At 33.2% G+C, this 25,250-nt stretch overlaps 5 protein-coding genes and 1 non-coding gene across 9 annotated transcripts; 1 reads left to right on the top strand and 5 right to left on the bottom strand.

The window, feature by feature from the left end:
- Positions 1-232: 232 nt before the first annotated feature.
- LOC140971567 (E3 ubiquitin-protein ligase CIP8-like) lies at positions 233-3,873 on the bottom strand. 4 transcript variants are annotated; one of them, XM_073433887.1, is made up of 2 exons: positions 2,670-3,872; positions 233-505 (listed from the first exon to the last, which is right to left on the bottom strand). In XM_073433887.1, exon 1 carries the CDS (start codon positions 3,759-3,761, stop codon positions 2,679-2,681), a length of 1,083 nt encoding a protein of 360 aa, XP_073289988.1. In that variant the 5' UTR covers positions 3,762-3,872; the 3' UTR covers positions 233-505; positions 2,670-2,678. The 4 variants fall into 4 exon arrangements, with proteins under 4 accessions (XP_073289988.1, XP_073289989.1, XP_073289991.1 ...); XM_073433888.1 differs by lacking the exon at positions 233-505 and adding an exon at positions 542-999 and having other exon boundaries at positions 2,670-3,873; XM_073433890.1 differs by lacking the exon at positions 233-505 and adding an exon at positions 542-963 and having other exon boundaries at positions 2,670-3,873.
- A 1,325-nt stretch (positions 3,874-5,198) lies between these two features.
- LOC140961640 (uncharacterized) lies at positions 5,199-5,902 on the bottom strand. Its single transcript, XM_073420295.1, has one exon. The coding sequence runs from the start codon at positions 5,803-5,805 to the stop codon at positions 5,491-5,493; it is 315 nt and encodes a 104-aa protein (XP_073276396.1). The 5' UTR covers positions 5,806-5,902; the 3' UTR covers positions 5,199-5,490.
- A 5,032-nt stretch (positions 5,903-10,934) lies between these two features.
- On the top strand, positions 10,935-11,018 carry TRNAL-CAA (transfer RNA leucine (anticodon CAA)). Its single transcript has one exon. It is a non-coding gene; the product is annotated as a tRNA-Leu (tRNA).
- Positions 11,019-14,248: 3,230 nt separating this feature from the next.
- Positions 14,249-15,998, bottom strand: LOC140971566 (thaumatin-like protein 1b). Its single transcript, XM_073433886.1, has 3 exons — positions 15,751-15,998; positions 14,942-15,635; positions 14,249-14,717 (listed from the first exon to the last, which is right to left on the bottom strand). Exons 1-3 carry the CDS (start codon positions 15,806-15,808, stop codon positions 14,498-14,500), a joined length of 972 nt encoding a protein of 323 aa, XP_073289987.1. The 5' UTR covers positions 15,809-15,998; the 3' UTR covers positions 14,249-14,497.
- A 3,091-nt stretch (positions 15,999-19,089) lies between these two features.
- On the bottom strand, positions 19,090-21,670 carry LOC140971565 (uncharacterized). The gene is made up of 6 exons (XM_073433885.1): positions 21,249-21,670; positions 21,094-21,142; positions 20,921-20,972; positions 20,240-20,400; positions 19,814-19,924; positions 19,090-19,331 (listed from the first exon to the last, which is right to left on the bottom strand). The coding sequence occupies exons 1-6, from the start codon at positions 21,596-21,598 to the stop codon at positions 19,152-19,154; spliced, it is 903 nt and encodes a 300-aa protein (XP_073289986.1). The 5' UTR covers positions 21,599-21,670; the 3' UTR covers positions 19,090-19,151.
- A 1,071-nt stretch (positions 21,671-22,741) lies between these two features.
- Positions 22,742-23,221, bottom strand: LOC140958374 (chaperone protein dnaJ 11, chloroplastic-like). Its single transcript, XM_073415798.1, has one exon. The coding sequence runs from the start codon at positions 23,219-23,221 to the stop codon at positions 22,742-22,744; it is 480 nt and encodes a 159-aa protein (XP_073271899.1).
- Between the last annotated feature and the right edge of the window lie 2,029 nt (positions 23,222-25,250).

The raw sequence follows: 25,250 nt of genomic DNA, 5'->3' as shown, positions 1-25,250 counted from the left end.
GGTGGAATTCAAATGTTCTCGAGAACATTTTGAATTTCTAAGCACTAAAATGAGTCGATATCGTTCTAAAAATGATGAAAACATATCTAAAAATCAAATGAAAACATTTTTCTTATCCATAAAAAAACCCTCTTTAACAATAAAAATTATCTCGAGAAAACTAAGTGACTCCCGTTTCAAATCTTTTGTTATATCAACTTGCGCAAAGCGTGAGTATCCATCCAATCAGTCATTCATAAGCATAAAGATGACATTCACATGTCTTTTTGAGGTTCGAAATCTATTCTTTCTTGAAAGTTAAATATAATAAAGTCGTATCAAACCATCAAATTTATGTACAGAACATGCTCGACATTTTATTACCAAGTACAGGATATGAGTCTCAGATACTGTGGCTTCGCAGCCATCACTACTAGTTATTTATCAAATCCAATATTTCTGCGAATTTTGAATGTTGGCAACTCCAGAACCTAAATCTCTGATGAACATGATCCATATTAAAATCCTAGCAAAATAGGCAAAGACAAGTAAGCCACAAATTGGTGCGCAAAAACTAAAAAACAGGCAAGTTATTTCCTAGAATCAGAATAGAATTGGCATATATATAGGCTATAACATGGCATTAATGATTTCTAGCAAACAGAAATTGAAGATATCATAATGAAGTGCAGAGCCATAGATGTTAGCAATAAGGCACATGAAGGTGCAGGAATATTTTATGGCTGAAACACAAAGTGTAAGGCGAGACACATGCCTCACTAAAGTGAGTAAGAATAATACATTAAGACAATTATCTTCTATTTCACCGTGTATGTGTTGTCTACACATATAAGGCACACTTAAACAGCGCCTAGAGCTTTTGAAAGCACCAAACATGGTATTTCAATGTTAAGACACGCGCTCAGTGGCTCGTTTCATGGCGCTTCATTGAAGGGCTGAATCTTGAATCATTGAGCCTTGAACCTAGGCACGTCCGTCATGGACTTTCAACAACTATATCTACATCATTTGAAATATAAAATAAAATACCCTGAACGTTTCAGAACTATTGCTACAACCACATACACGAGGAAGACACGTGATCACACTTTAGAAGTCATTAGGCATTTACGCCATAACCCTCTCTCTGTGTTAAATCTAAGAAATCCATCGGTTAACCTCCATTTATGAATAATAAGTGATGCATCCTTTTAAGAAAAGTAACTGTGACATATACCTGCCGCTAAGATAATCTAGTGAAAGAATTGAAAATCATCAAGTTTCATCCGAAAAATTGAAACTAAGTGGTTCTTTAAGTACAATAGCAAAATAAAACTTAAAAGGCAGCCGCAAATAAAAAATGATTGTTCAATGTCTCCTTCTAATCTCTAGTCTAGCTTTCACTCTTCTCATGAATTGTTTTGTACTTGTTATTGATAAGTTGATGTTCCACCATCATAAAAACTGAGAAATAGTACGACGTTAACATCTTTTAACAAAATCATGTTATGTTCATCATAAGACAGGAAAAAAGTCCTGAATATACTAAAGGAGTGTTTGCAACCTCGAAAAAATTTGATTCTTCAATAATCAATTGAAAAACCAATTTTGTGTGTTTCTTAACCTCAGATTTTGTGTGGTAGCTTCTACTTAATTTAATCAAAATTTCAAAATTGATCTCATGGTGTGATTTTGATTCTTAAAAATTTATTTTGGTATTTTGTTAAATAAATGAAAATCTCTTTAGACACTCTTACCCCAATAGTTTTGAAGAGAGGACAAGTGTGATACCCAATTAAGGGTATTTTGATATTTAATAAAAAAACTAAAATTAGATAACTTATTTACCAAACACTTTATCTTAAAATTTTTCAACTTTTCACTTATTTTTCAAGACTAACCACTTTTAATTTTAGTCACTTCTTTACAATCTATAAATTTAATCAGTTCTCTAAAAACATAAATTTTTGCAAACACTCCCTAAATTTCAGTGAAATATAAAATCTTGGAACAACAATACCATCAAGTAATTACAAGAGTTCGATGCTTGATCTCATCGTAAATTTGGTACCCGCAACAACCATTTTAGTATATCATTGCAATTTGCACCCATATCTTTGGACTTCGGTAAATTAAATCTTATGGCCTTTTAAGACATCATTTGCCAACGTGCTCATAAAAAGCTTCATTTACTGTAGTCAGCCGAGCCGAGCACTTCGTATTGTGCAGTCTGTTGTGGAAAAAAATATAACTGATTTCAAACGCTGGCGGAAGGTCTTTCTTGAGCACTATATTTTTACAAGGAAACCCAGAAAATTTATAAAACCCTTGACATCTAAAGCGATTATTAATTCAACTAAAACACAACCAACGAAACAAGAACAAAGTACAATAACAAAGTTAAATACTTTGTTGTCCATAAAACTACTCTTAGGGTGTATTTGGAATGAATCAATTTGGCCCAAAATTAGAATGAAGAATTTGTAATCTCCTCTGTTGATTCAATATTTGCTTTTGCTTGAATTTCAAATTCAATCCCCAACCTAATCATTGGATATTTAAAATGTTATTCTAAATCCAAATCTATCAATCCAAACGAAATGTAACCAAAAGCAACAGTATATGAACATTAACATTTCATTTCCAAACACAAATAACAAGGTAAATACGGAAAAAATTTAACAGCTTACCATGGAGAATTAATCAAAGGCAGCATTAGGCCTACTCCCACCGCTGCCAGAAGAACTTGATGGAACAGGCCTTAGGCCAGCCGCCACTATTCTCCTTTTCCTCTCCTCTTCATACTCGGTATCATCCGTAGGCAACTCAAACCTACAAACAGGACACGAGTTCCGCGACCCCAACCATGTTATAATACACTCACCATGATACAAATGCCCACACGGCAATTTCTTAGCATTTTCACCGGCATTCACATAATCTTTACATATAGAACACATAACTTTTTCCTGTTCCTTTTGAATCGATATACTCTCTAATCTTTCGACCACCCGTTTTGCAGCTGGCGGTGCCCCACGCCTCCCTCCGGTATCACTGTCCGCTAGATTCAGCAGCAAGGCTTCATACCCAGCAGCATCCACGTAATCCCCAGGATTCCCTACATACGTTTCGGATTCAGGAACATGTAATCTCAAATCAAATGGATGGTCCTCCAGTCCCATTAAAATCTCCGCCCAATCGAGAATTCTATTGCGCCGGTTGGTGGCTCGCGTGGCAAAATCCCTAAGCCGCAGCCCAAGTAACTCTCGCCGTCTTCTAAGCATTTCATCTTCTTGATCTTCGCCACGCGGCTCATCCAAGTCGTTTTCCGCATCATTCGATCTATCTTCAGGGTAGTTATCTCGATTCTCCACCTCGTCCTCGTGAATGACTTCAACTGATTGCTCGTCATAGTCGTCTTCATCATCATCGTTATCCCATCCATCGAGCTCGATGCGAAGATAGTCTTCCTCCGATGGCTCCGAAGGCGGGGGAGGTGGAGCGTTGTCCTCAAGCGCGGTTTGTGCGATGAGGCGTAGGACCTGAACTAACGGGTTCCCGGAAGTGGGGTCATCGGAAATAGGGGAAACGGAAATGGAAATGGATTCCACGAAGCCGTTCTTGCAATCGTAGCAGACGACATCGGCGAGATCTGAAACGATTTCAACGGACACGCGCTTGTTGCATTGATAGCACCAGTATTGCGGCAGGATAGAATTCGACCCTGACGGGAGCTGGTTCGGTATCGGAGATTGGTCCGGGTCCGGTAGGGCTTCGGCCATCGGAGTAAAAATGTTTTTTTTTATGTAAAATATTATTGGCTGGGAATAAAAAGAAAATATGCCTGGGAATCCATAGATAGGGAAGTCCGACTGCCTAAGATTTATGACCACCGAATTTTGGCGTCCAAATCCCTTCTAATTTATCTACATTTTTTTTATTTTCTCCTCTATTTTAAACAAGTAGATATTAATTTTTATTTTTAAAATAATCGATCATTTATAACTTTAATTTATGTTTTCTAATATATATGTTTTTTGTGTAAGAATTATTTTCAACTTAGTTTAGATTGTAAAACTATAAATATGCTTCAAAAATTAGAATTTGAATTAAAATATATAAATTTATATTGTATATGATACCTTAAACATGCTATGTGTATACAAAATAATCATAATATCGTTTCAAAAAAACTCGTAATATATAATAATATAATAATAAATATTAAATATATAAAGAACAAGCACAAGCTGCACTAGTGCATTTCCAGGAAAATTTTAAAAAGTCATTCAAATTATTTGATATTTTTTGGTTTTAAATTTTGTATGTATTTAAAGTCTGTTATTATTTTTACAATCTTGTCTTTATTTTAGTTTATAATTTTTTTCACGCAATAATAATATGGTGTCGAACATCATATTGATGTGGTGTCTAGCTACTACTAGCTGACATGTTCGGCTCCCGAAGAAAATGACGAAAAGTAAACTAAAAAATTTTAAATTAAGACTAAACTTCATAAATTTTACTTGTGTTGCTCATCCATTAAAGATAAATTATATGCTTATTTCTAAATTATCAAGTAAATTATATATTTGGTTTGGAATCAACGTCCTAGTTTGTTGCATATTTCTTGAGACTAGGCGACGTGCTGCTGTCACTTTTTTTAGAATTTCTTGAATTGCTTGCTATGTCTAGTACATCAATACATAGGCATTATTGATGTCCTAAGCCGGTAACGTTAATACCTTACTCGAGCATTATTGATGTCCTAAGCATGTGTCTCCTTCTAAGTATACCGTATCAAATACATTTTTCAATTTTACTCTACGAGGTTGAGGTAATCAACTGAAACCTTGAATTATCTTCTAATGATTTTAGGTTGTAATTATATACTTGAAACATCGAATCAACATTTAATCAAACACCCATATATACATACAAAAGGGAACTGTAAAAAATTTATGAAGAACCAAATAATAAAAAAAGAACCAAATAATAAAAAAAAATTTGTGCTCGAGTTTTTTTTTTTTACTCGTAATTAAATGAAATTCTAATTCGACTTGGATTTTTCGATTTTGATCTTATTTCGAGATCTAAAATACACCAAATCTGAATTTGAATTCTACATCCATCATCAACCATTCGGAGAAGTAATCCACTTGAGTTATATTAATATAATCAATCGAAATGAAAGAGAAAGTCCAAAATCCAACCAGAGAGGAGTAAAATTTCATTTCACACTACGCAAACGGGCTTCTAAACAAAACTACTGTACATTGTAGTTTAGATACTCACACACAGATTTTTAACTGTAGAACTACCAAACACGCACCTTTAGTTCTTCCAAGGAAAATTGCATGTATTTACAAAAGTTTTGATCGGAAAAGGAAGATCGACAGTCTCGATAAGAACGCTTCGCTGCGAATTTACCTCCACGGTCCAAAATTACTACGACTGAACCGAAACCAGAAAGTAAAGTATGGACATCGGTATCGGCATTAATAAAGGAGCTCATTGCACGTGTTGCGGAGGGAGGCGGAACCGCACCTGAGAAGCCGGCGATTTGACGGCAACTCCGTGCCAGCAGATTCCGCCGCGGCACATCTCGTGCCCGTGATCGCGAGTCATCAGAGCATCAGCTGCCTTGCGCGACACGTCGTACGTGAGCGTGGCGATTAGGATCACGGCCACGACCAGCGTGGAGAGGACGAGCACGCAGGCGCTGCTGAAGCTCCGCCCCGTCGCCAGGCCATACGCCTTCATCGCTGCTATCACCACCAGGTAAAGCGTCGTCAGGTTTCCCACGACTATGTCGGAAATCGTCATGATTCTCGCGGAGGCGTGGCTGTTTAGATATTAGCAAAAGCAGATGGTGAATGAGGCGCTTGTTTTGTAGTGCGAGTAGAGACGAGGATGGATGATCTTATCTACTTTACTTTTATATATATTGTGATTTATATTAAATTATTATAATTACAAACAAATATATTGTAATTTTATTTTACATACAACCAAAAATCCAAAAATGAAATTGAAAAGATTCACTCACATTTTAAGATACCGATAGCTCAACAAGCTTAACATACTAGTTAATGCACGCGGTATGTACTTTTTTCCTAATTAATTTAATTTATATTAAATTAAAGATTATATCATAATTTTAAAAATTAATAAAGAAACATGATATAATTTAAGAAGTGTGATACTGAAAATATAAGTTCGGGAAAACTCTCGATGTTGGACTATTTTGTATAGTACAAATGTTACAACCTTTCTAACAAAAATACCATTTTGAATTGAAATTTTAATTTCAAACCATGTATGAGTTTACCTCGAAAGATGATAATTAAGATAATTGAATATTTTTGTCTTTTTCTATTGGTCGTTCGTTTCGAAAACCAAAATTTACAAATCGAAGCGAGTCTAGTCTAATTTTCTCTATATAAAACTTCACTCGATCTCAACATATATAAGAGATTAAATCTCAACTTTGATCATTCGGTTACCATTAAAAAAAAAACACTATTAGTTCGGGACAATTTCACGTAATATCATTTTCGATTATTACGATTTATATAATATTTATATTCATTAAATTGATATTGTCATATTTTGCATGTGTCACATAACTAACATGTAGTTGATGAGATGATACGCCTTTATGATAGATCCAATGGTCTATATTGTTTTGGTTATGTGTAGTAATCAGACTGCAATACTTTATATGAACCCCAAAATAATATAGATCATTGGATCTGCTTCGAGAATATTATTTTCAAAGTAACATGAAATCAAACCTTATGATGTAATAAATGTAGCATCAATAGGCTTTAAAAAAATGTATAATGGTAATTTAATTAAAATAGAATAAAATATGTAAATATATATATATATTGGTCAGAGACAACTGAGTAAATTATGTGTGATAATAATTAAAAAAATGTAGAAACTTATCGCTAAGACAGACTTGGGCGAAAAGACTCCATGTATGATAATGACGATAAATAAAATAAAATAAAATCATATGTAAAACGATTTGAGCTAGGAGACTCGAAATTAAGATTGTTCTATATTGTAGTGATCATATAAATATTTCATTTATATAAATATTTCATTTATATGTATGAATTTTATATGAAATCTATAAAATATGAAAAGAGTCGTTATGTGGATGTGATATACAATAAATGAATGAGTTGGCCCGCATGACTGCTGACAATTTACGATGCAATTTGTAGGTCCCAATTAACACAGTCGTACGTATTAATCGAATTCAGTCGGTTGATGAGTTTTACTTTTACTTTTGTATTTGAATTTAATGAATCCGAATTCAATTCGAATATTTTTGAATTTTGTCAAGCTCAAATCGATTTAATATTATTTTATTTGATATTTTATAAGTGTCGCAAACTTTATTATTTTATCAATATAATATTATTATATATTAAATATATGTACCGTTCGAGTTATTAGCTCGTTTCGAGCTTTTGAGTTTCATTGTCGAATATAATTAATATCTAAGCTATCGATCGACATGAACTCGAACCAAAACAAAAATTTCGAATCGATTTCAAAATAAAATATACTTAATTCAAGTGGAATTTGATCGTTAAAAAAAACTAAAACTTTGAATTAATGTATTATGACTTAGATAAATATCTTTGTTAAGCATACGCGTATTGTGGTTGTGGTAGTCGGTTGGGTCGACCGTTCTTTCCAAGCAAAAAAAAAATTTTATTGGAAAGTCGCTATACACTTGATTGCAGCTCCTTCCATCAAAATCCTTGGTCCCACGCTATAAGGAAAATTTATCCGGACATAAAAATGATAACATTTTATTCTAAAAATATATACGATGTGTCCATTACAAATTTGAGTGGCATCGGATTTTTAACGAAAGGAGGATGAAATTTGGAGGATTTTGTGTATTTTAATTTATATGGAGATTGTAGGTAATATATAACTATACTCACTTGCTAAAAGTAAAAACTTGTGTGAGACAGTTTACGGATCGTATTTTGTGAGACGAATCTCTTATTTGGATCATCCATAAGAAAATATTATTTTTTATGCTAAGAATATTACTTTTTATTGTGAATATCGATAGGATTGACCCGTCTCACAGATAAAAATTCGTGAAACCGTCTCACAAGAGACTTACTCTTTACTAAATATACAACTTGAATATATTTTATCGCATTTAATAAATGAATGATAGCTCATTGGTGAAAACGGTGAGTGAGCATCATATCAAAATTATATATATGTGTATATATATATATATATATTTATATACAAAGTCCAAACTCATCATTATGTGTTAGATTGTCATATGAGTCACTCGCTAATATCTTGTAAACTTTACGTTTCAGTTGTTTATTTCTATGCATAAGAGATGTGTGTTAAATATCTCATATCGATTGGATTAATTTTTTAGAGTTGTATATAAGTATTTAAGCATCCTCTATTTGATTTAGCTTTTGCGTAGTGAAGTAAACAATCCCAATTTTAACACATTTTATCCGTGACTTTTAAATAGTAGAAATTTTTGAACACACATATGTGTGTGTGTTGGAGGGTAACATATATATATATATATGGCAAAAACTTGTGTGAGACGATCTCACGGGTCGTATTTGTGAAACGAATCTCTTATTTGGGTCATCCATGAAAAATTATTAATNGTACTTTTAAGCAATAAAATTAATTAATAGCTTTGATATGAAATTCAAAACAATTGATTTAAAATTTATTGACTTGTTCCAATCACAAAATTAAAATAGATTTCTGATGTGTCACATATCAAGTCGTATAATTTCAATAATATTGTGGTAAATTTCAAATTCACCGAAGATTAATGTTATTCGAAATATTTCTCTCAAATGTCTCCTTAAATCAAATTATCTCACTCAAACACACACACACAATAATAATAATGATAATAAATAAAAAGTTTCAAATACCCCCTTCTAAGCATTAAGCACCGGCACAGTGGTTGGTTACTACCTCTAGATTCCACCATCAAATTATTGCTTCTTCGTGTGTATATATATACATTAGCATTATTTGAGAATAGTTTTTTAATTAGGTTCGTGTAATAACCCAATTTAATCTCAACCCATATGAGTTTTGCATATATTCGGGCATTATATTATTAATTTATTTTGACTTCTATTTTTTGTCTGTATGGATTAAGTGTTAGAAAATTTAAATAAGTGTTAATTAGTACTATGGTTGTTTTTTGGTCGACATACTTATAATCAGAAATGTGTGACTATATATATAGTTGTCGAATTGGAGTTTGAGACGTAACACATTCAGGCTTGATTTAAACACGACTTTGACCGAGCTCCTTACAAGCAGCTCGACTTACTTACATCATTAACGAAAAGTGTTGACCGTTACTAATTACATGTTTTTTCAGTGTTCAGTCACTTAAATTAAAAAATGAGTCAATATCGAATTAAATTAGGGTTATTGACTAGGGAGTTGACAGTAATATTCTCCGCGAGTTGGCCAAATCTGGTGCACTCGATCGGGTCCGAGGTCCATTTAAAGTTGACTAAGTCGTGCCTGTTACGAACAACGGTAATTCAGAAACGTCCAATCAAAATTAGTTTAAAGTAAAGAATGGCGTGACAAGAATAAACCAAGTCTGGAGGAAAACAATGTAAAACTTACAGAGAGTCTAAACAAGTGGGAAAATTAATTCAAGACCTTAACATAGGCTATTTCTACCTACAATTAGTGACAGGTACATGTATTAGATTTCAAGATCGGAGGGTCCGTATATTTTGTGCACATGTCGGTAGTTATTTGCGATAGAAGAACTAAAGTACGTACTATTTCGTGACAAAGTTTAACGTATATATAATAACTTGTATGGATCAAGCGTTAGAAAATTTAAATAAGGTTAGACGTTGTGTAATGTGGTTTGGTAAAAAAATCATATTATAACTATAAATTATAAGTATTTGATTTTTAATAATAAAAATCATGCCTATATTATGATAACAATATAAATAGGTTAACTTTTTAAAGTACTTTTTTTAAATAAAAAAAATTCATTCACCCATCAAATTTTCACGCAATTTTTTCCAAAACAAAATTTAATTATCCACGAATGAGAAAATCCTGAGACCGCCACGGACTAAAGATTATATTTAATTCTACTTCGAGTTTACTCCAGCGCCGTTCAAACTATTTGCATGAGGGTAGAGATTAGAGAAGCGAGCAACAACTGATATTTGTTAGCAAAACAGACAGAAAACATGGATTTTGCTACCCCGATCGAAACTACATCTCGGTGAAAGCCAGCCTCGACATCCCCCCGCCAGCGTGAAAGAAACAAAGTTGGCTTCCATGACCGAGGAAGCTTTGTGTCATTTATATACATTTGTGGGAAATATGGATAATTTTGGAGAAGGTATTATTTGCTTCTTAAAAATGTCCCTTCTGTTAAGAAAACCTACAAGTCAGAAACATCAATCATTGCGTCAAATTTGGGCACGAAACTATGCATTGTATATATATATTTTGTATTGTTTCATCCCATCTTGGGAAAATCTATGTGCCACTAAATGGATCGTGCAAGAACTAACTAACTTACCTTCTCGTTCGAGTTGTCCGGTTTTTGATCGTTTCATGTAACATGATGAGGCTCATTACCTTTTTATTTAATTCGAAACATGACCACGGCTAATCGATCATTTAGCAAAAATCGTGTATCACGATGTACTCACTATTGGGCAAGATCATTGATAGCATTAGTTTGTTCACATTCTCGCAATTTGTGTGTTCCATGTAGGTGTAAACGGGCCGGTATCATGAGTTTGGTAAAGCGACGGGCTTACACACAATAAGAATTAATTGTTTAAGCGAGCTGGGCCTGCAGAAAAAGCCAAGATTTCTGTCTATTTGTTAAATATATATAAAATACGAATCCATACTCAAGAGTCAGGATGGCCGAGTGGTCTAAGGCGCCAGACTCAAGTTCTGGTCCTCTAACGAGGGCGTGGGTTCAAATCCCACTTCTGACAATTTGTTTTTTAAATTCTTCAGGTACAAAATTTTATTAATACTTAAATTTTCATTGGATTTTGTACGAAATCCTTTCAGTGGATGATTATCGGTAGATATAACAACAAAAAACATGGTGATTAAATGATGAAAATTATAATTTCGAAAATTTAGGAAAATCAAATCATATCTAACATGGTGATTAGAAACACAACCCAGCAATTTGCAAAAATAATAATTAGAAAATTGATTGTACTCTCTTTGAAAAGAAAGAAGTAGAAGGAGCAATATGAGTGCGATGATATTCAAAAAATTCTAATATAAATTTGTCTATGATCATTTATTTAAAAGATATTAAACAATACGAACATATTTTTTCATTAAAACGATGTTCCTTCATCCACAAGTCAGGAGAATCTTGTTCTTGATGAATGGAACAATCTTTTGATTTTCCTTCATCTCTTTTTTGCTTAATTTCTACTTATTAAACTTTGAAACATTCCAACAACAATAATATGTGTAGAATTGTAGAAAAAATAAATAAGGAAAGGTGGAGACCAAGACAACAAATGCGTCGAGGAGGGGAAATTCTCATGTTCGAAGAGACAAAATAATTTCATTTTAAGAAAAATTTATTTTAAAACATCTTCAAAAGGTCTGGTAATGTCTTCCAACCCCCTCCAAATTCGTCCTTGGGTAGAAGAAAGACGAATTTACAGTACAATTCGATGAATTTTAAATATATGGTAAATGTTGAAGGCAAACACATGGTGTAAAGAGGAATCTTCTACTACCTCTTATGTACCTAACACATTCTTTGAATTCAAAAATTATAATTTGGTGCATGAATTCATACTACATATGGACATGATTCTTCTAATAGAAGTAGACCACATGGTATGTTTTTTTTTTTTAAAAAAAAAAATAATCGTCTCTTAAGTATTTCCATACATACACGATGATTGTTTGTAAAAACAAACCAACAACACTAAGAGAGTGTGTTTGGATGGAAGTACGAATTTTGAGGTGTTTGTGAATGTCAGCTTCTGCTTCAATTTTTATAATTTTTAACCAAAATCTAGAAGCAAAATTGACATGTTTTTTTCTACTTCTATTTTTTTGTCAATGCTTTAAAGTTACAAATTGATATTCACAATCTTAAGAAATTTATCATATTTCACAATTGTTCTTAATTTTATACATTTTTTTGGATATTTTGTAAAATATAATATATCAGTTTTTAATAATTTCAAATAGAACTCATAAAATTTTGACATATTTGTAAAATATAATATATCAGTTTTTACATATTTTTGTGCATTTATATAAATTTTTTCATGAGTTTTTTTTATAAATTTTCAAGCATTTATGTTATAAAAAGTTAAATAAATTTTGATAGAAAATATACGAAATGTAATAATTATATAAATCTATCGTCAATGGTGTGGGTACTAAAATTTAGATAATTAAAAAGATAAATGATCAGCAAATTAAGCACAATTTTTTCATTTTATTAAAAATTAAGTTTGAAAACAATTTTTCTCCTAACACTCAAATTTTATCTTATATTAGCTTTAAACGTTTATTTTCAAATATTTCCTACTTTTGTTTCTAAACAACTTCAAAAAATAATCTCTAGAATAATCAATTTAATATAAGCAAAAGTTGTCTCAAACACTCTCTAAGTATATTGGTCTTAATTTTCTCTTACAGACTTGCACTACTATTAAATGAAACCTACTAATTTAACATATTAACAACAAAAATTTCATACGAAAGTTTTTTGTAACTTAATACATAGATCAAAACAATTTCAGATAAATAATTTTTGTAAACCCAAAGTACTTTTTATTCAATAAACTAGTTTGCATCTTCTCCCTTAAAATAGAGAAAAACAATAATAATTGCAAGAATTCAATGCCCGCATGTATTTTTATGTTTATAGGTAATCTACGAAAGAAAGAAAAAATGATTTCCCTTGAAAAATTAATTTTGGGTTCCATTTGTGGAAAGTGCACCTGAGAATTTAGACATTTTTTTTTAATCTAAAGTTAATAGTAGGACTCAAATAAATGGTTTCAAAAAGATTAATTTCATATCCTAAATAAAGATTTAATTTTGTGGTGCATACATCCGACACAAATAACAGCATAAAAAGGGAAAAAGTACCAAAAAAAGATTGTCACTGAGTCACCATTGTCGCATTTTGTACCAATCTTCACCCCCTTTTTTTGAGGAGCCTAAAGTATCAAAACTCAAAAGCTTACACGTCGATATTATTTCCTTCACTTTTGTGGTGCATACATCTTCCAAGATAGAAATTGCATTTTTATGTCAGCAAGTCATTGAATTGTTGAAAAGTTCTCAAGTTGCTTACTTGCGAAGATCTTTTTTTTTTTTTTTTCATGTGTACCTATGTAGCTCTTAATTACACTTCTTCACTCAACAATAGGCTTGAATCGAGAGTTGCTGGGATAATTCAATTTGAATATCTAGGACTTTAAAATGACTAAGATATAAAATTGATTCAATTTGATGAAGGAAAAACATATACATTGAATTTAAAGTTGAATGATCTTATTATCAATATCTAACTGTAAAACTATCTCACATTTCAATTTTGTACGTAATACGGATCTCCGACTTGAATATATTGATGAAAAGTAATACATTTTATACTATAAATATTACTTTTAATTTTAAATATGAATTAGATTGATCTGTTCATTTTAAAATTAATGTTATTTAAAATAACGAAAGTGATTGATTCCAATGTCTTTGTAATTCGTGGGTTATCGACAAGGATTGTAAATAATCAGTACAATCGATAAAAAAAAATTTGTTTTAAATAAATCCATAATCATATCTTATTATGGTAATATGATTAACTAATATGATAATAAGACTCTGTCCAATTTCTTGTGCGATAAATTATATTCAATGAACATAATATATGAGACTCAAAAAAGGAAGATGAGGAGATAAAAAAGCGTACTCTAAACCGCATTATGTTTGATTTAATCTTAGGAGCGAAGGAATTTGTAGGTTAACGATGTAAAATGTTAATTAAGACAGAACCACGGAACCACGAAACCAAAAGATAAAATAAAATTTACCAGTCTTCCACCTGANTATATGAGCAATAAAAATCACAATCACGCGGTTCAATCATGATATATGTATTAGTGGTAATAATTTATTTCCATCACGTGTGTGATGTGGATGATGGAACTATCATACAAATAGCATCTACTTAGCCCTAAATGCTGTGGTGCACGTCCACATACAATAATTGAGTTTATAATTCATAAACTACCAAATAAATATATATGCCTTTCGTTAAACCCCCAATCTCAATAAAATTAAAAATACAAAAGCGTAATTAAATTAATTAAAACTTGTAAACGTGTTTTACTATATTCCCCAAAACTAAGCTACCTTTCTCTTTTTCTCTCTCTCTACTATCCACCTATTATTTTGGTTTCGTCTAGATGAGTCCTCAGGTAATGGAGTTCCTCGTCACATGGGCCTGCAGGGCCCAATGAAAAATTATAACTGATAACGCAACAGCCACAATGCCGCAGCGATGACGAGGGCGGGCGCGGCCATACGTGAGCGGTGAAGCACCGCCGCTGACGTCCAATGCGCCCTGGTACACCATGGCGCTGTCGATGGGCTGTTCTGATTCATTTTGACCTCCACCCGATGACGATTTTTGACTGCACAAACAAATATGTCAGATAAAGCCGACCGTTGGTGTTTTGTAACCTACTAGCTGTCATTTCATAAAAGCAAAACGCGTCGGTCCAATTAGTAAGTATGAGATCAAGTAGTAAGTAATCCACTAACTAACTACAAATGTTATTTTTTGGTAACAATCTCGGGTGGACGAAAGTACCCTTTATGAAATAATAATTTGGGGTGGGCAATTTCGTAAAAGTACTTGGTGTTGGGTGAAGGGCAAAATATGACGATGTAGTCGGCACCGGTACATGTGAAGGTGCTGGTGGAATCATCGTAAGCGTAGCTGTACGCTTGTGGGCACGCGCTTTTGAACAGCTGGGAATACTGAGTCGGCTGGCAGGATTGAGGTGTGCCGTAGGCGCCCACGCAGCAGTACTCGTCGTTCCCGAAGGCCTCGCAAGCGCTCTTGCACGCCACGCGTTCCCCGCCGGAGATCATCACCTGGAGGGACGTCGGGCACGCACTGTTCAGATCCCTTATGCATCCCGTCTTCGTGCAGTTTTCCCCCGAACCGCCCTGTGGTACCAACAGCATCGGGACGTTGTACCCGTCGACGAGGCTTACATCGTAGAAATCCTTTCCTGCGTCGCCGTCGAGGGTGAATTCTGCCAGAGTTGCAGGCGGCGCGGCGCCACCCCCTGCGCATTCCACCTTTCCGGAGCCACAATCCCCTGTAACGCAAGAGAATTTCCCGGTGGAGTCGAAATTGCACTGGGTCCTGCCCCAGAAACGCCCACCCCAAGACGGCGGCCCCCTGATGATCCTCGCTTCGCCGGTTTGCAGAGAGAAGCCTGTTGTTTCCAGAGGTGCGATACCAGCGTTCGATAGAATGCCTGGCCAGACCGTGAATTCACACTTGTTAACGAATGTGAACGTAGCAGCTGAATTTACTCCTGTAAGCAAAAAAACTCGCGTGAATTCATCAAAACCGACACTGACAAAAATAAAATTTCCCATTTCCGAGATAATCAATCATGAATTATCTTCATCATTAGTCGATGGAGGTACCTGACACAATGGAATTTGAGAGAACTAGGAGCATAAGCTGCAAGCAGAATCTCCCCATGGAAGTGGGATGTACTGTAATTGATGGATAATATGAAAGAAAAAGAAGGATCCGTGGTCGGGGAAACCTTCTTCCTCGGAGAAATGAGAGAGAGATTGGGGGATTTCGAAGGCCGGTGGCGTAGGGATTTATAGGCAGCAGCAGGGGTGGAGAGGTGTGTAATGCAAGCAGAATCTCGTCATCGAATTATATTATTGGCTCAAATAAGTGATATTCGTGTTCTCAAGGTTACACTAAAAAAAATAGTGATGATATGAAAAAAGTTATAACTTCCGTACCCATTACAATTTTATTTGTAGACAAATATTAATCTATTACGATCGATATGATTTATAAAAAAAATATTCTAAAATATTTTTTAATGGATGGCTAATAATGATCTTGTAATATTTTACAAACACAAAATTTTTTGTGAGACGATCTTGCGATTCAATTCGTGAAATCGATATCTTATTTAGGTTACTCATGAAAATATTATTTATTATTATAAATATAGAGAGAATTGATTTGTCTTACGGATAAAAATTCAAGACAGTCTCACAAAAAATCTACTATTTGACAAATTGTCGATCCCGAATTTGAACAACACCATACAAAGAACACACTCAAGTGGTTACTGTTGCTTCTATTCTACTCATATTTGATTGCTTTATATATAATATTGTCGTGCCATATGCAATTTTTTTTATATATAAAAACAATAATTATTAATCAACGCTTGGTTGTATTGGTAAACAAACAATATGATTTGATTTTTTGTTATAAATATTGAAGTCAAACAAGGATATGATCGTTTCTGTTTCTGTATTGACCACTCTAGGTAGTGGAATTGTGCGACAAAATTGGTAAAAGGCTCGTTTTTTATGAGTCACGTTGAAAAAAGTAACTTTATGTTTGGACAAAAAAACGAATCGCGGGGCTTCCATTTAGGACATTGTCAATAAACTGTATTCATCCACGTTGCAATCCTTGAAGGGATGGATGCCATAAAAATAAGCCAAATGTCGTTCATTCTATATTATATTAATATTAATATGGACAAGATTTTTAAAATATTTTTCCTTTTTTTGTTTTGTTTTGGTGGATGTGTTTTTTTTATGCCCGTGTACTCCATTTTAACAAAATTATTTTAATTAATTTAAATTCTTAATAAAAAAATCATAAAAATAAATACTTTTTTAATCTTTATATATATGCTGGGGCGGGGCTGGCAATACTTATTTCTGTTTGAGAACAAATAAGCAGAAACGAGTCACTGTCCTTTGCGAAATCACACATCAAAAGTGACATTTTACAGCTCAAAAAAATACGACTTCTGCTGCCTAGTGCGAGCTGCTTACTGTTGCCAACTTGCATTCAAGGCAGATATCGGCCATTGTCAAACAATTGTTTCTTTAAACTTTTTAGCATATCCATTGAATGATTTAACTTAATTAAATTCCTCACCCCTCATTGTAATTGTACCACAGCGTGTAATCTTGAAAAATTATGTGATTTAATCCTAATCCTGTTCACGAATGGGATTATTGATCAAGTTGGATCAGAGACTAAGGGGGAAGAATTGAGACTTTGGTTGGATAAGAGAAGAGCTGCTGGCGGCTTAAACTGTGTTCGTAGTAACTAGCTTCTACCGTTGAAAAGGTCACACTTAGCAACCTTTTACCGTTGACAGTTCACAATCCACGCTTCCTTGGATATTTCAAGTTCATTACCATATATTATTTGTTTTTTGAGTCAATATTTCAAACATCCAGACAAGGTATTATTTTTTGGAGACGTTCGCATGTGTTATACTCCAATGAGATTTGTATGATTCTTATGCTATTATTATGATGAGGTGGGTGTAATTTTCATGTAATTTAGTAGATTCAATGGTGAACATTTATCATTACATGTAGAATCTACGGAAAAAAATGTAGATCCCTCAAGTAAGGATAATTGTCTACTCTTGAATACATCGTTGGGACAGAACGTGAAAGATAGCGATGGAAAAAATTATTTGAAAGGTTGCATTGTACATTGAATGACATAATTGGTTAAAATTCTAAATTAGCTAGCGTCAGTAGGATAATACTTGGAATAAACAAATTTTGGTACATTTCAATCAAGAATAACTTGTAAAAACCGAGTCAAAATATAGAGATTACTATTCGTTAGACAATCCCTTCTTGGTAGGATCACAAACAAACAGAGTCGCCTTGTCAGATTTTGGAGTTCGATCACAAACAAAAGTTGATCTGTATGTTTGGATTGATGGATTTGTAATGATAAATTTCAAATATATTATTTCAAATTACTTGACTTTTGCAAGGACACAATTCAAGTAGATTTCTAATTTCAATAGCAATACTGGTTCATTTTAAATACATCTAAGATAATTGTTATTTAAACATCTTAATCTTACTTAATCTATATCAACATACCTACAAACTATCTAACCAAAATATTAGTAAATATCAAGGCTGACTTATATGTATAATTTTAAAGGGGAAAACTTGCAGATTTATTTTTATTTTTTATTTTATCAAAATGGGTGGGGTTTCTGTCGACTAATTCACGACCTTATTTCCTCCTGATTAAAGACAGGCAACAAACTAGGTGAACAACATTAAATGGTCTTTATTACAATGACATGAATTTCTACCTCTCAGCCCCATATCTGAAAGAGATGCATAAAATTGTTTTTGCAATCCATCATGGATTGCTGCTATTTGGGATATCACTTCCTCGTATTATTCCTCCCGTTCCATATAAGTCGCGCTCTTCATTATAGCATATATCGACATCTAGCCAGAATCAGGTGGCTTCCATTTCACATCAGTATTTTGCCTCGTTACCAATGTCACCGGATGTCTAGCTTCGCCCAGCTGTATGTTTCTGTAATCTTCCAAATAGGTTATGCACCAGGAGACGCTACTCACCATATTCTTAGAAACAATTAATTAAAGCCTAATTTAATCTAATACAATTATTAATTCAAATAAGTTTAATAAAACTCTCATTGTTAAAATTATCTTTTATGTGTTAAATTTAAAAACTAAATCAAATAATTTAGTTCGAATAATTAATAAAACAGTTTAATTTTAATACAGATACCCAGACTCGAAGAAACGCTACAAAGGCCAAATCAAATTTTAGAAACAAAATCTTTTTTATTAAGCACCACTTACAGTGATTTTTGGATAATCAGATTTTTAACTTCCACAAGCGAACAAATGATGTGAAAAATCATAGTTAAGAGATTATCGCTTGTCTACATGTGTGAGATTGAGAGAGATCAATGGAGAAGAAATGAGATGTAATCCCAAAATTTCAGACTTCAACATAAGTTACTGAATAACCATTAATCATACAGGTGGAACTTTACACAATAGTTGGATGGAAGCTGCCTCACGAGACCTCGGAGAAAACGAGCAAGTGATCTTCTAGCTTTCGCGGAAGCAACATCAGTTTTTCCATTTTCCTCTGAAGTGGCCTGAGGTTCTAGTGTAGCATGAACTTTTCTAACTAGTTGCCGTAGTTCCTAAAATAATAAAGCAGGAATAAAAGAACCTATGAGCAGGATATCATTACAGAAATGACACATAATCTAATGTAATAAGGAAATTTATGTGCTTACACATACCAATGACAATCACAAGAATGTCACATTTTTGGCAGATCGTGACTTTTCGCTACAAATACTCTCACAAGAACAGTGAAGTACAACCAGAAAACATTCTATAGCCAAATTTCTTTTAATGCTGCCTTAGCCATCAGTACGCACAAGTTTTAGGAATTTCTCATTGTGAAGTTTGTTTTTAGCCGCAATGGGATAAATGGGGATGAAGTTTGTTGAGGACTATGGTTAACTAAGAAACATTAATGACACACATTCATAATATCTTTATCAGAAAGAATTCAACGACGGAGAACAAGATACATCAACATATCACCTAAAACAAAGACGACGTGTTTGCATGCTTATTAGTCAACAATTCAGATAGGAATATCCCAGAAACAAACCTGTCGATCAAATTCAATTTCGCGAAGTGAATAAATTTCATTGGTAATGCAAATGTCCTTGTTGATCAAACCGTCATACCATCTGTCAGCTACATCAATGTTAATCGAATCCTGCAAAGGGGACCAGAGGTAAAAATAAAATATTTTATTCATCACAACCTTGTTAAACAATAAAGAAACAAATGTAACGAAAATCCAATCGATAAACAAGAAGAACGAAGCAACTGATAAAATTTAAACAACACACGGTCCAATCAAAGTTATCTCAGAAAAGAGAGTGGATTTTCTAGCAAACTAACAGGTAAGCATACTTTTGTTACCACACATACACAACTGATAAGAAAAAATAAAGTGAAATTTGTAGTGGAAGCGGTAAAAGTGCTAATTACACTTTCCAAGACTAACAAACGGATCATTTTTGCTTACTTCTTCATCCCCCTCTTCAATTTCCTCATCTTCCTCTTCTTCACCATCAATATCCAAGCTTTCTGTGCCTGAGAAATCTTGAAACCTACTCTGGTCTCCATCTTTGGTGGCCTGAATTAAGCCATCCATTAATTCAGGCTCCACTTCTCGTAGCAGTCTTCCTGAACAAAGTTGCCGACGTTTTTAGAGAGCAAATCAAGGAGGAAATGCATTACACAATCTCACATGTCATAAATCTTTTATTTTAGCCATATCATAAATCTATGCAGATTAAAAAAAAAGCAGACAATTTTTTTATCACTATATAACCATACTCTGTTGCTGATAACGGAAATTATTTTCTTTACTTCATCTCCCTTGCTATACATTGTGTTATGCGATGGCTGGAGAAACCTAAACTGGTACAAAAAACTATCACTTTGCAGCTTTCAACTATGCATTGCCACGCATAGCCCCACAATGAAAAACTCAATACTGAACAAGTCACAGTAACAATAAACACTTCAAAATATCATCCTTTAAGAAAATAGCTTTTCAAAAATTATTTTTGCTCCAAAACTTTTGTATCCAATAGCACTTGAAATCTTGGTTTTTGTTTTTTGTTTTGTTGGATTTGTAATGAGAAACTATTTTCATATACAGCAAAATCGATGAAGAATATATCCCTTTGTCCTCCCTTACCAATATAATTAAATTGCCTTCGCTTTCCTTCTCTAACATCACGACCTAGTCTCTGCGACAAAAGACCAAGCACCTTAAATACTTTTACAAGAAACACAACAAGGGCGTGCTTCTAAATTTCTACTTGATTGGCTACAACATAAAACATAAAACATAAAACATAAAACAAACACCTTAACTAGCACAAGAGCATCATACACCTCTTGCTCCAGAGCAGCCACTCTGCACTAATAGATACACATAAATGCATCAAATGCCAGATGTTACAATATTTACTCGTACTCGGCAAACAAAGGTGAGGAATATGCAGTGTTGTACAGCTTTTCACCTAAGAATGCGTTTAATTTGAGGTGGGGAGAAGCTGGATAGCTCCATAGCCCAGCGTACGGCACGTCGAGCCTCGCGCTTTCTGTCGTTGCGGCTCTTAAATATGTCACCGCTATCTGAAGACGACGCATCGTCGCTGTCGTCCGCGTCGTCGGGCACAGGAACGTCACGCAATTTAACAGCGCGGGAACGAAAGTGGAGTGCACGGAAAGAGATGGAGAATAATGGGAAGAACGAAAGATTACCAGAGACGAGGTTTGAAGATGAAGGTAGGCTTAGAAGATGATAGAATGGTGACGGCCGGTAGCGCCGCCGCGACAATTGCATCAGCGGCCTCAATACGTGAGCCATTTTTGTGCAGATCTCTATGGGCTCAGTCGTTAAAATTTGGTTGGTGGAAAACCAATTTGTATATGGGCTTTAGTCGATGGCCCATAAACTTTTCTTGGCCTTTTTTTCCTAGTCTATTCATAGGGTTCTTTTCTTTCTTTTTTTTTATATGAAAATCGAATGGTTAAAAAGTTCGATTACATATGATTTCCAATCGAAGTTAATGAGTAGACTACTTAATAGTACATTTTGGATTCCCGTCAAACTGGGGAATTGATCTGACTTTAAACTGGTTTTTTTAAAAAAAAAATTAACAACTTTAAACTACTTTGCGGTCTAAGAATTGAGAGATTCGATTAATTATGTAAACGAATAGCGTCGACTCATAATTTTTTCGAGTAAGCTATAAAATATTAGATTTGTTCATAATCATCGAATTAAAGTCAAAATATAAAATGTTCAAATTTTTTTGTAAAACTCGAGCCAAATTATTTTATTTTATAATTCAAGACACACTCACAAGTTTAATATTTATTATATATAAAATATATATGTTTCGAGCATTCCAGTTTTTATTTTTTTTAATAATTTACAAATATGTTCAAAATTTTCGAGTTGAGATTAAATTCGAGCTTTTAATAGAAAATTTTAATTATTAGAGTTTCAAATCAGCTTAATCTAAAATATGTTCATCGGATTTGTTTACACCTATGATAGATAATAAATAAATATATTTCGAGGATTGTAATATCTTCATTTTTTTTATTTGGTTTGATACTTGATAACAAATATACTTATTGAGTGGACAATAACAGGGGAAAGCTCTCATGCTAACAAATATATATGATATAAATATATAATAATTCCAATAGTGTAAAATTTTAATTGTCGAAAAACTATGAAAATTAAATACCAATACTGATACTAAATGAAATTTAATAATTAGTTACTGTTATATAAATCACATAAACATTTTAAAAAAAAACAGAAAGTTTGATTTAGAGGCTGATCCATTCCTTTTTCTTCCCAGATATATACATATTAGTCAATCTTACAAAATTAACTGTAAAACACTCTTTTTTTCCCTTCTGAATTGAACCATATATACATAGCGGATACCCAAAGTTAAAAGAAAAAGGGCTATGGTTAAAATAATCGTTTTATCTACCAACACTGATCAGTCTCCCAGTTCCGCCTCCGCCGACTCATCACAGGCGAAGCACCGGCCGCGAGCCGCGCCTCCCTCCTCATCCGCCGGGAAAGCGTGATGTCGTACAACGCACGCTTCTCCGGATCAGAAAGAGTCGCATAAGCCGCGTGCAATCTCACGAACTCGTCGGAAGTGGATTTCGCATCTTCTCCACCGCTGGGCGGCGCGACGTCGGGATGCAAGACCCTCGCCAATTTCCTATAGGCTGACTTGATCTCCTGACCCGAGGCGCAGGCTTGGATCCCAAGGACATCGTAAAACGACGAAGTCTGCAGAGCTACTTGAGGAGCCCGTGTCCTTTCGGCGGTGGCGTAACCGGCTGATATTTGGATCGGGCGACGGAAACTGAGCTGATTCGGTGAAGTCGGAGCCGGAGAGGCGGAGAATCTGCGACCAATTATTTGACTTGAGAGAGGGGGTGATGTGCAGGCCATGAGTAGGAAGATCACAACTGCTATTGAATGAATGGAAATTGAATTCTGTGAAATGTTTATTTATAGAGGAAATTGTGTGTGGGCCATTGATGAACCACGGATGATGATGCGTATGAGAATAAAGCTTATCCACTTGAACATGGTGGATGGACGCACATTGTATGGATAAAATGGAAGATTTTGCTGAGTTAGTAATAATAGTATAATTGCTGCCCACGGTTTATTATTTATTTTTTTAGGAAAACAGTTTTTATATTTGAATTTTGACATACGACGTGGCTAGATTCTAGATTTGTTGCACTTTCGTGGTGTTCAACGTTAAAAATAGTTTTTTTTTTTTAATCGATTATCTTAATTAATAAGTTTATTTGCTGCACTGATTTTTTTAAGTTCAGTTCTAATATAATATATTTTAATTTTCGATTATTTTGGTTTAATTATTGATATGAGATCGAAAAATATTGATTTGATATTGCTATTGAAAAATGTTGAGATGGAACGAAATTAAAATGCTGATGTGATATTGAAAATATTGATTTTTCAGATGTCATGTTAGCATTTGGTCCAAAATGACCGAAAATTATAAATTAGTATACTAAAGTTAGACTTTAATAACTTAATATACTAAAATACAAAATTGGACAAGTTAATGAATTAAATAAATAGTTTTTCATTGTTGAACGTGATATTCAAAATAGTTAGTTCGTTATTTATGTTTTTACGAGCATAAGAAAAATCGAGTCCACCACAAATCATTCAAATCGAGCTGAATATTGGTAACTTTAGAGTATATAATTAATTAAAAGCATGCGAGTGCTTTTATGTGGAATATGAGTTGTACAATCTATGATGATTCGATCAATTATAGTGACTATATTCGTATTGAAAATTTATGAATCTCTTTATTTTAATATCAAATTTTATGATATCGTCTCACGAATTAATTTTATGAGACGTGTTTCTTATAAGACCCGATTCATAAAAATATATTATGTTTTATGTTAAAATTATTATTTTTCACTCCAAATATTAACCAGGTCAAACTCATTTCACGTATATAAATATGTGAAACTGTCTCAGAAGTCCTACATTTATTTAAAACCTTTTATCTAACTCAACTTTTTTATATTCATATTTCATCCATATAATCATTGTAAAATGACTAACGTTCATGTGAGCATCTACATGTGTAATATTGATAGTGGATGAATTATTAATTAAATATTATAAATAAAAAAAATAAAACTTAGACAATATATTTGTTTTTTTATTAACAAAATTTCAAATATATGTAGGATTTATATTAAACGTAGATGTGGCTTTTGCAACCCACTGATTCTAGAAGGAAGATGATTTAATGCTCCAGCCAGGTGTCAACTTTTGCGTTGGGTTGAAGCAGTATTTATGAATTTTTATTTTAAATATAATGGTCTAACATATACATCTATATATATAAATATGTAAAATTATTTGTTATTATTTTATAATTTATTATCTGTATTTACATTGATCATTCGATAGTGAGTAAATTAAATGTTGAATCCAAGTGAATGATTTATTTAGATATATAATAAATTTAATATATTTATATAAGTAATTTTCAGATTAAATAATAATTGAAAATAAGGAATATTTAAAATATGTATTCCAAAGTAGAGTTTGAATTTGATCAGCTGAAAACGAGTTTTGTATTTGACACTTAAATTACACAAAAAAAATTCAAATATCACAATAAATAGAAATAAGTTAACTGATATTTTCATAAATTAAAACTGATTTGTCTCATGCGATTCGGTCAAACATATTTTTGAGAATTATGGTTTTTTTCAAATAAAATTATATATGTGTGCTGTTTGAATGGTTAGATGATTTTTAGAGTTACATAAATAACATATTACAAAATTCTACACACTCATTCTTCAATGCTTGTAGCTTCACAATACAACTTGTCTTTCCCCTCTGTGCGAGATGCTGAGATCGATTTTAGAAGAAATAGGAGGAATCCCTAAATAAGTCGATTTTATATATA

The sequence above is a fragment of the Primulina huaijiensis genome, chromosome 2 (genome assembly GCF_012295235.1).
Source record: "Primulina huaijiensis isolate GDHJ02 chromosome 2, ASM1229523v2, whole genome shotgun sequence".
NCBI lineage: Eukaryota > Viridiplantae > Streptophyta > Magnoliopsida > Lamiales > Gesneriaceae > Primulina > Primulina huaijiensis.
This window is presented reverse-complemented; position numbering and strand designations above follow the sequence as displayed.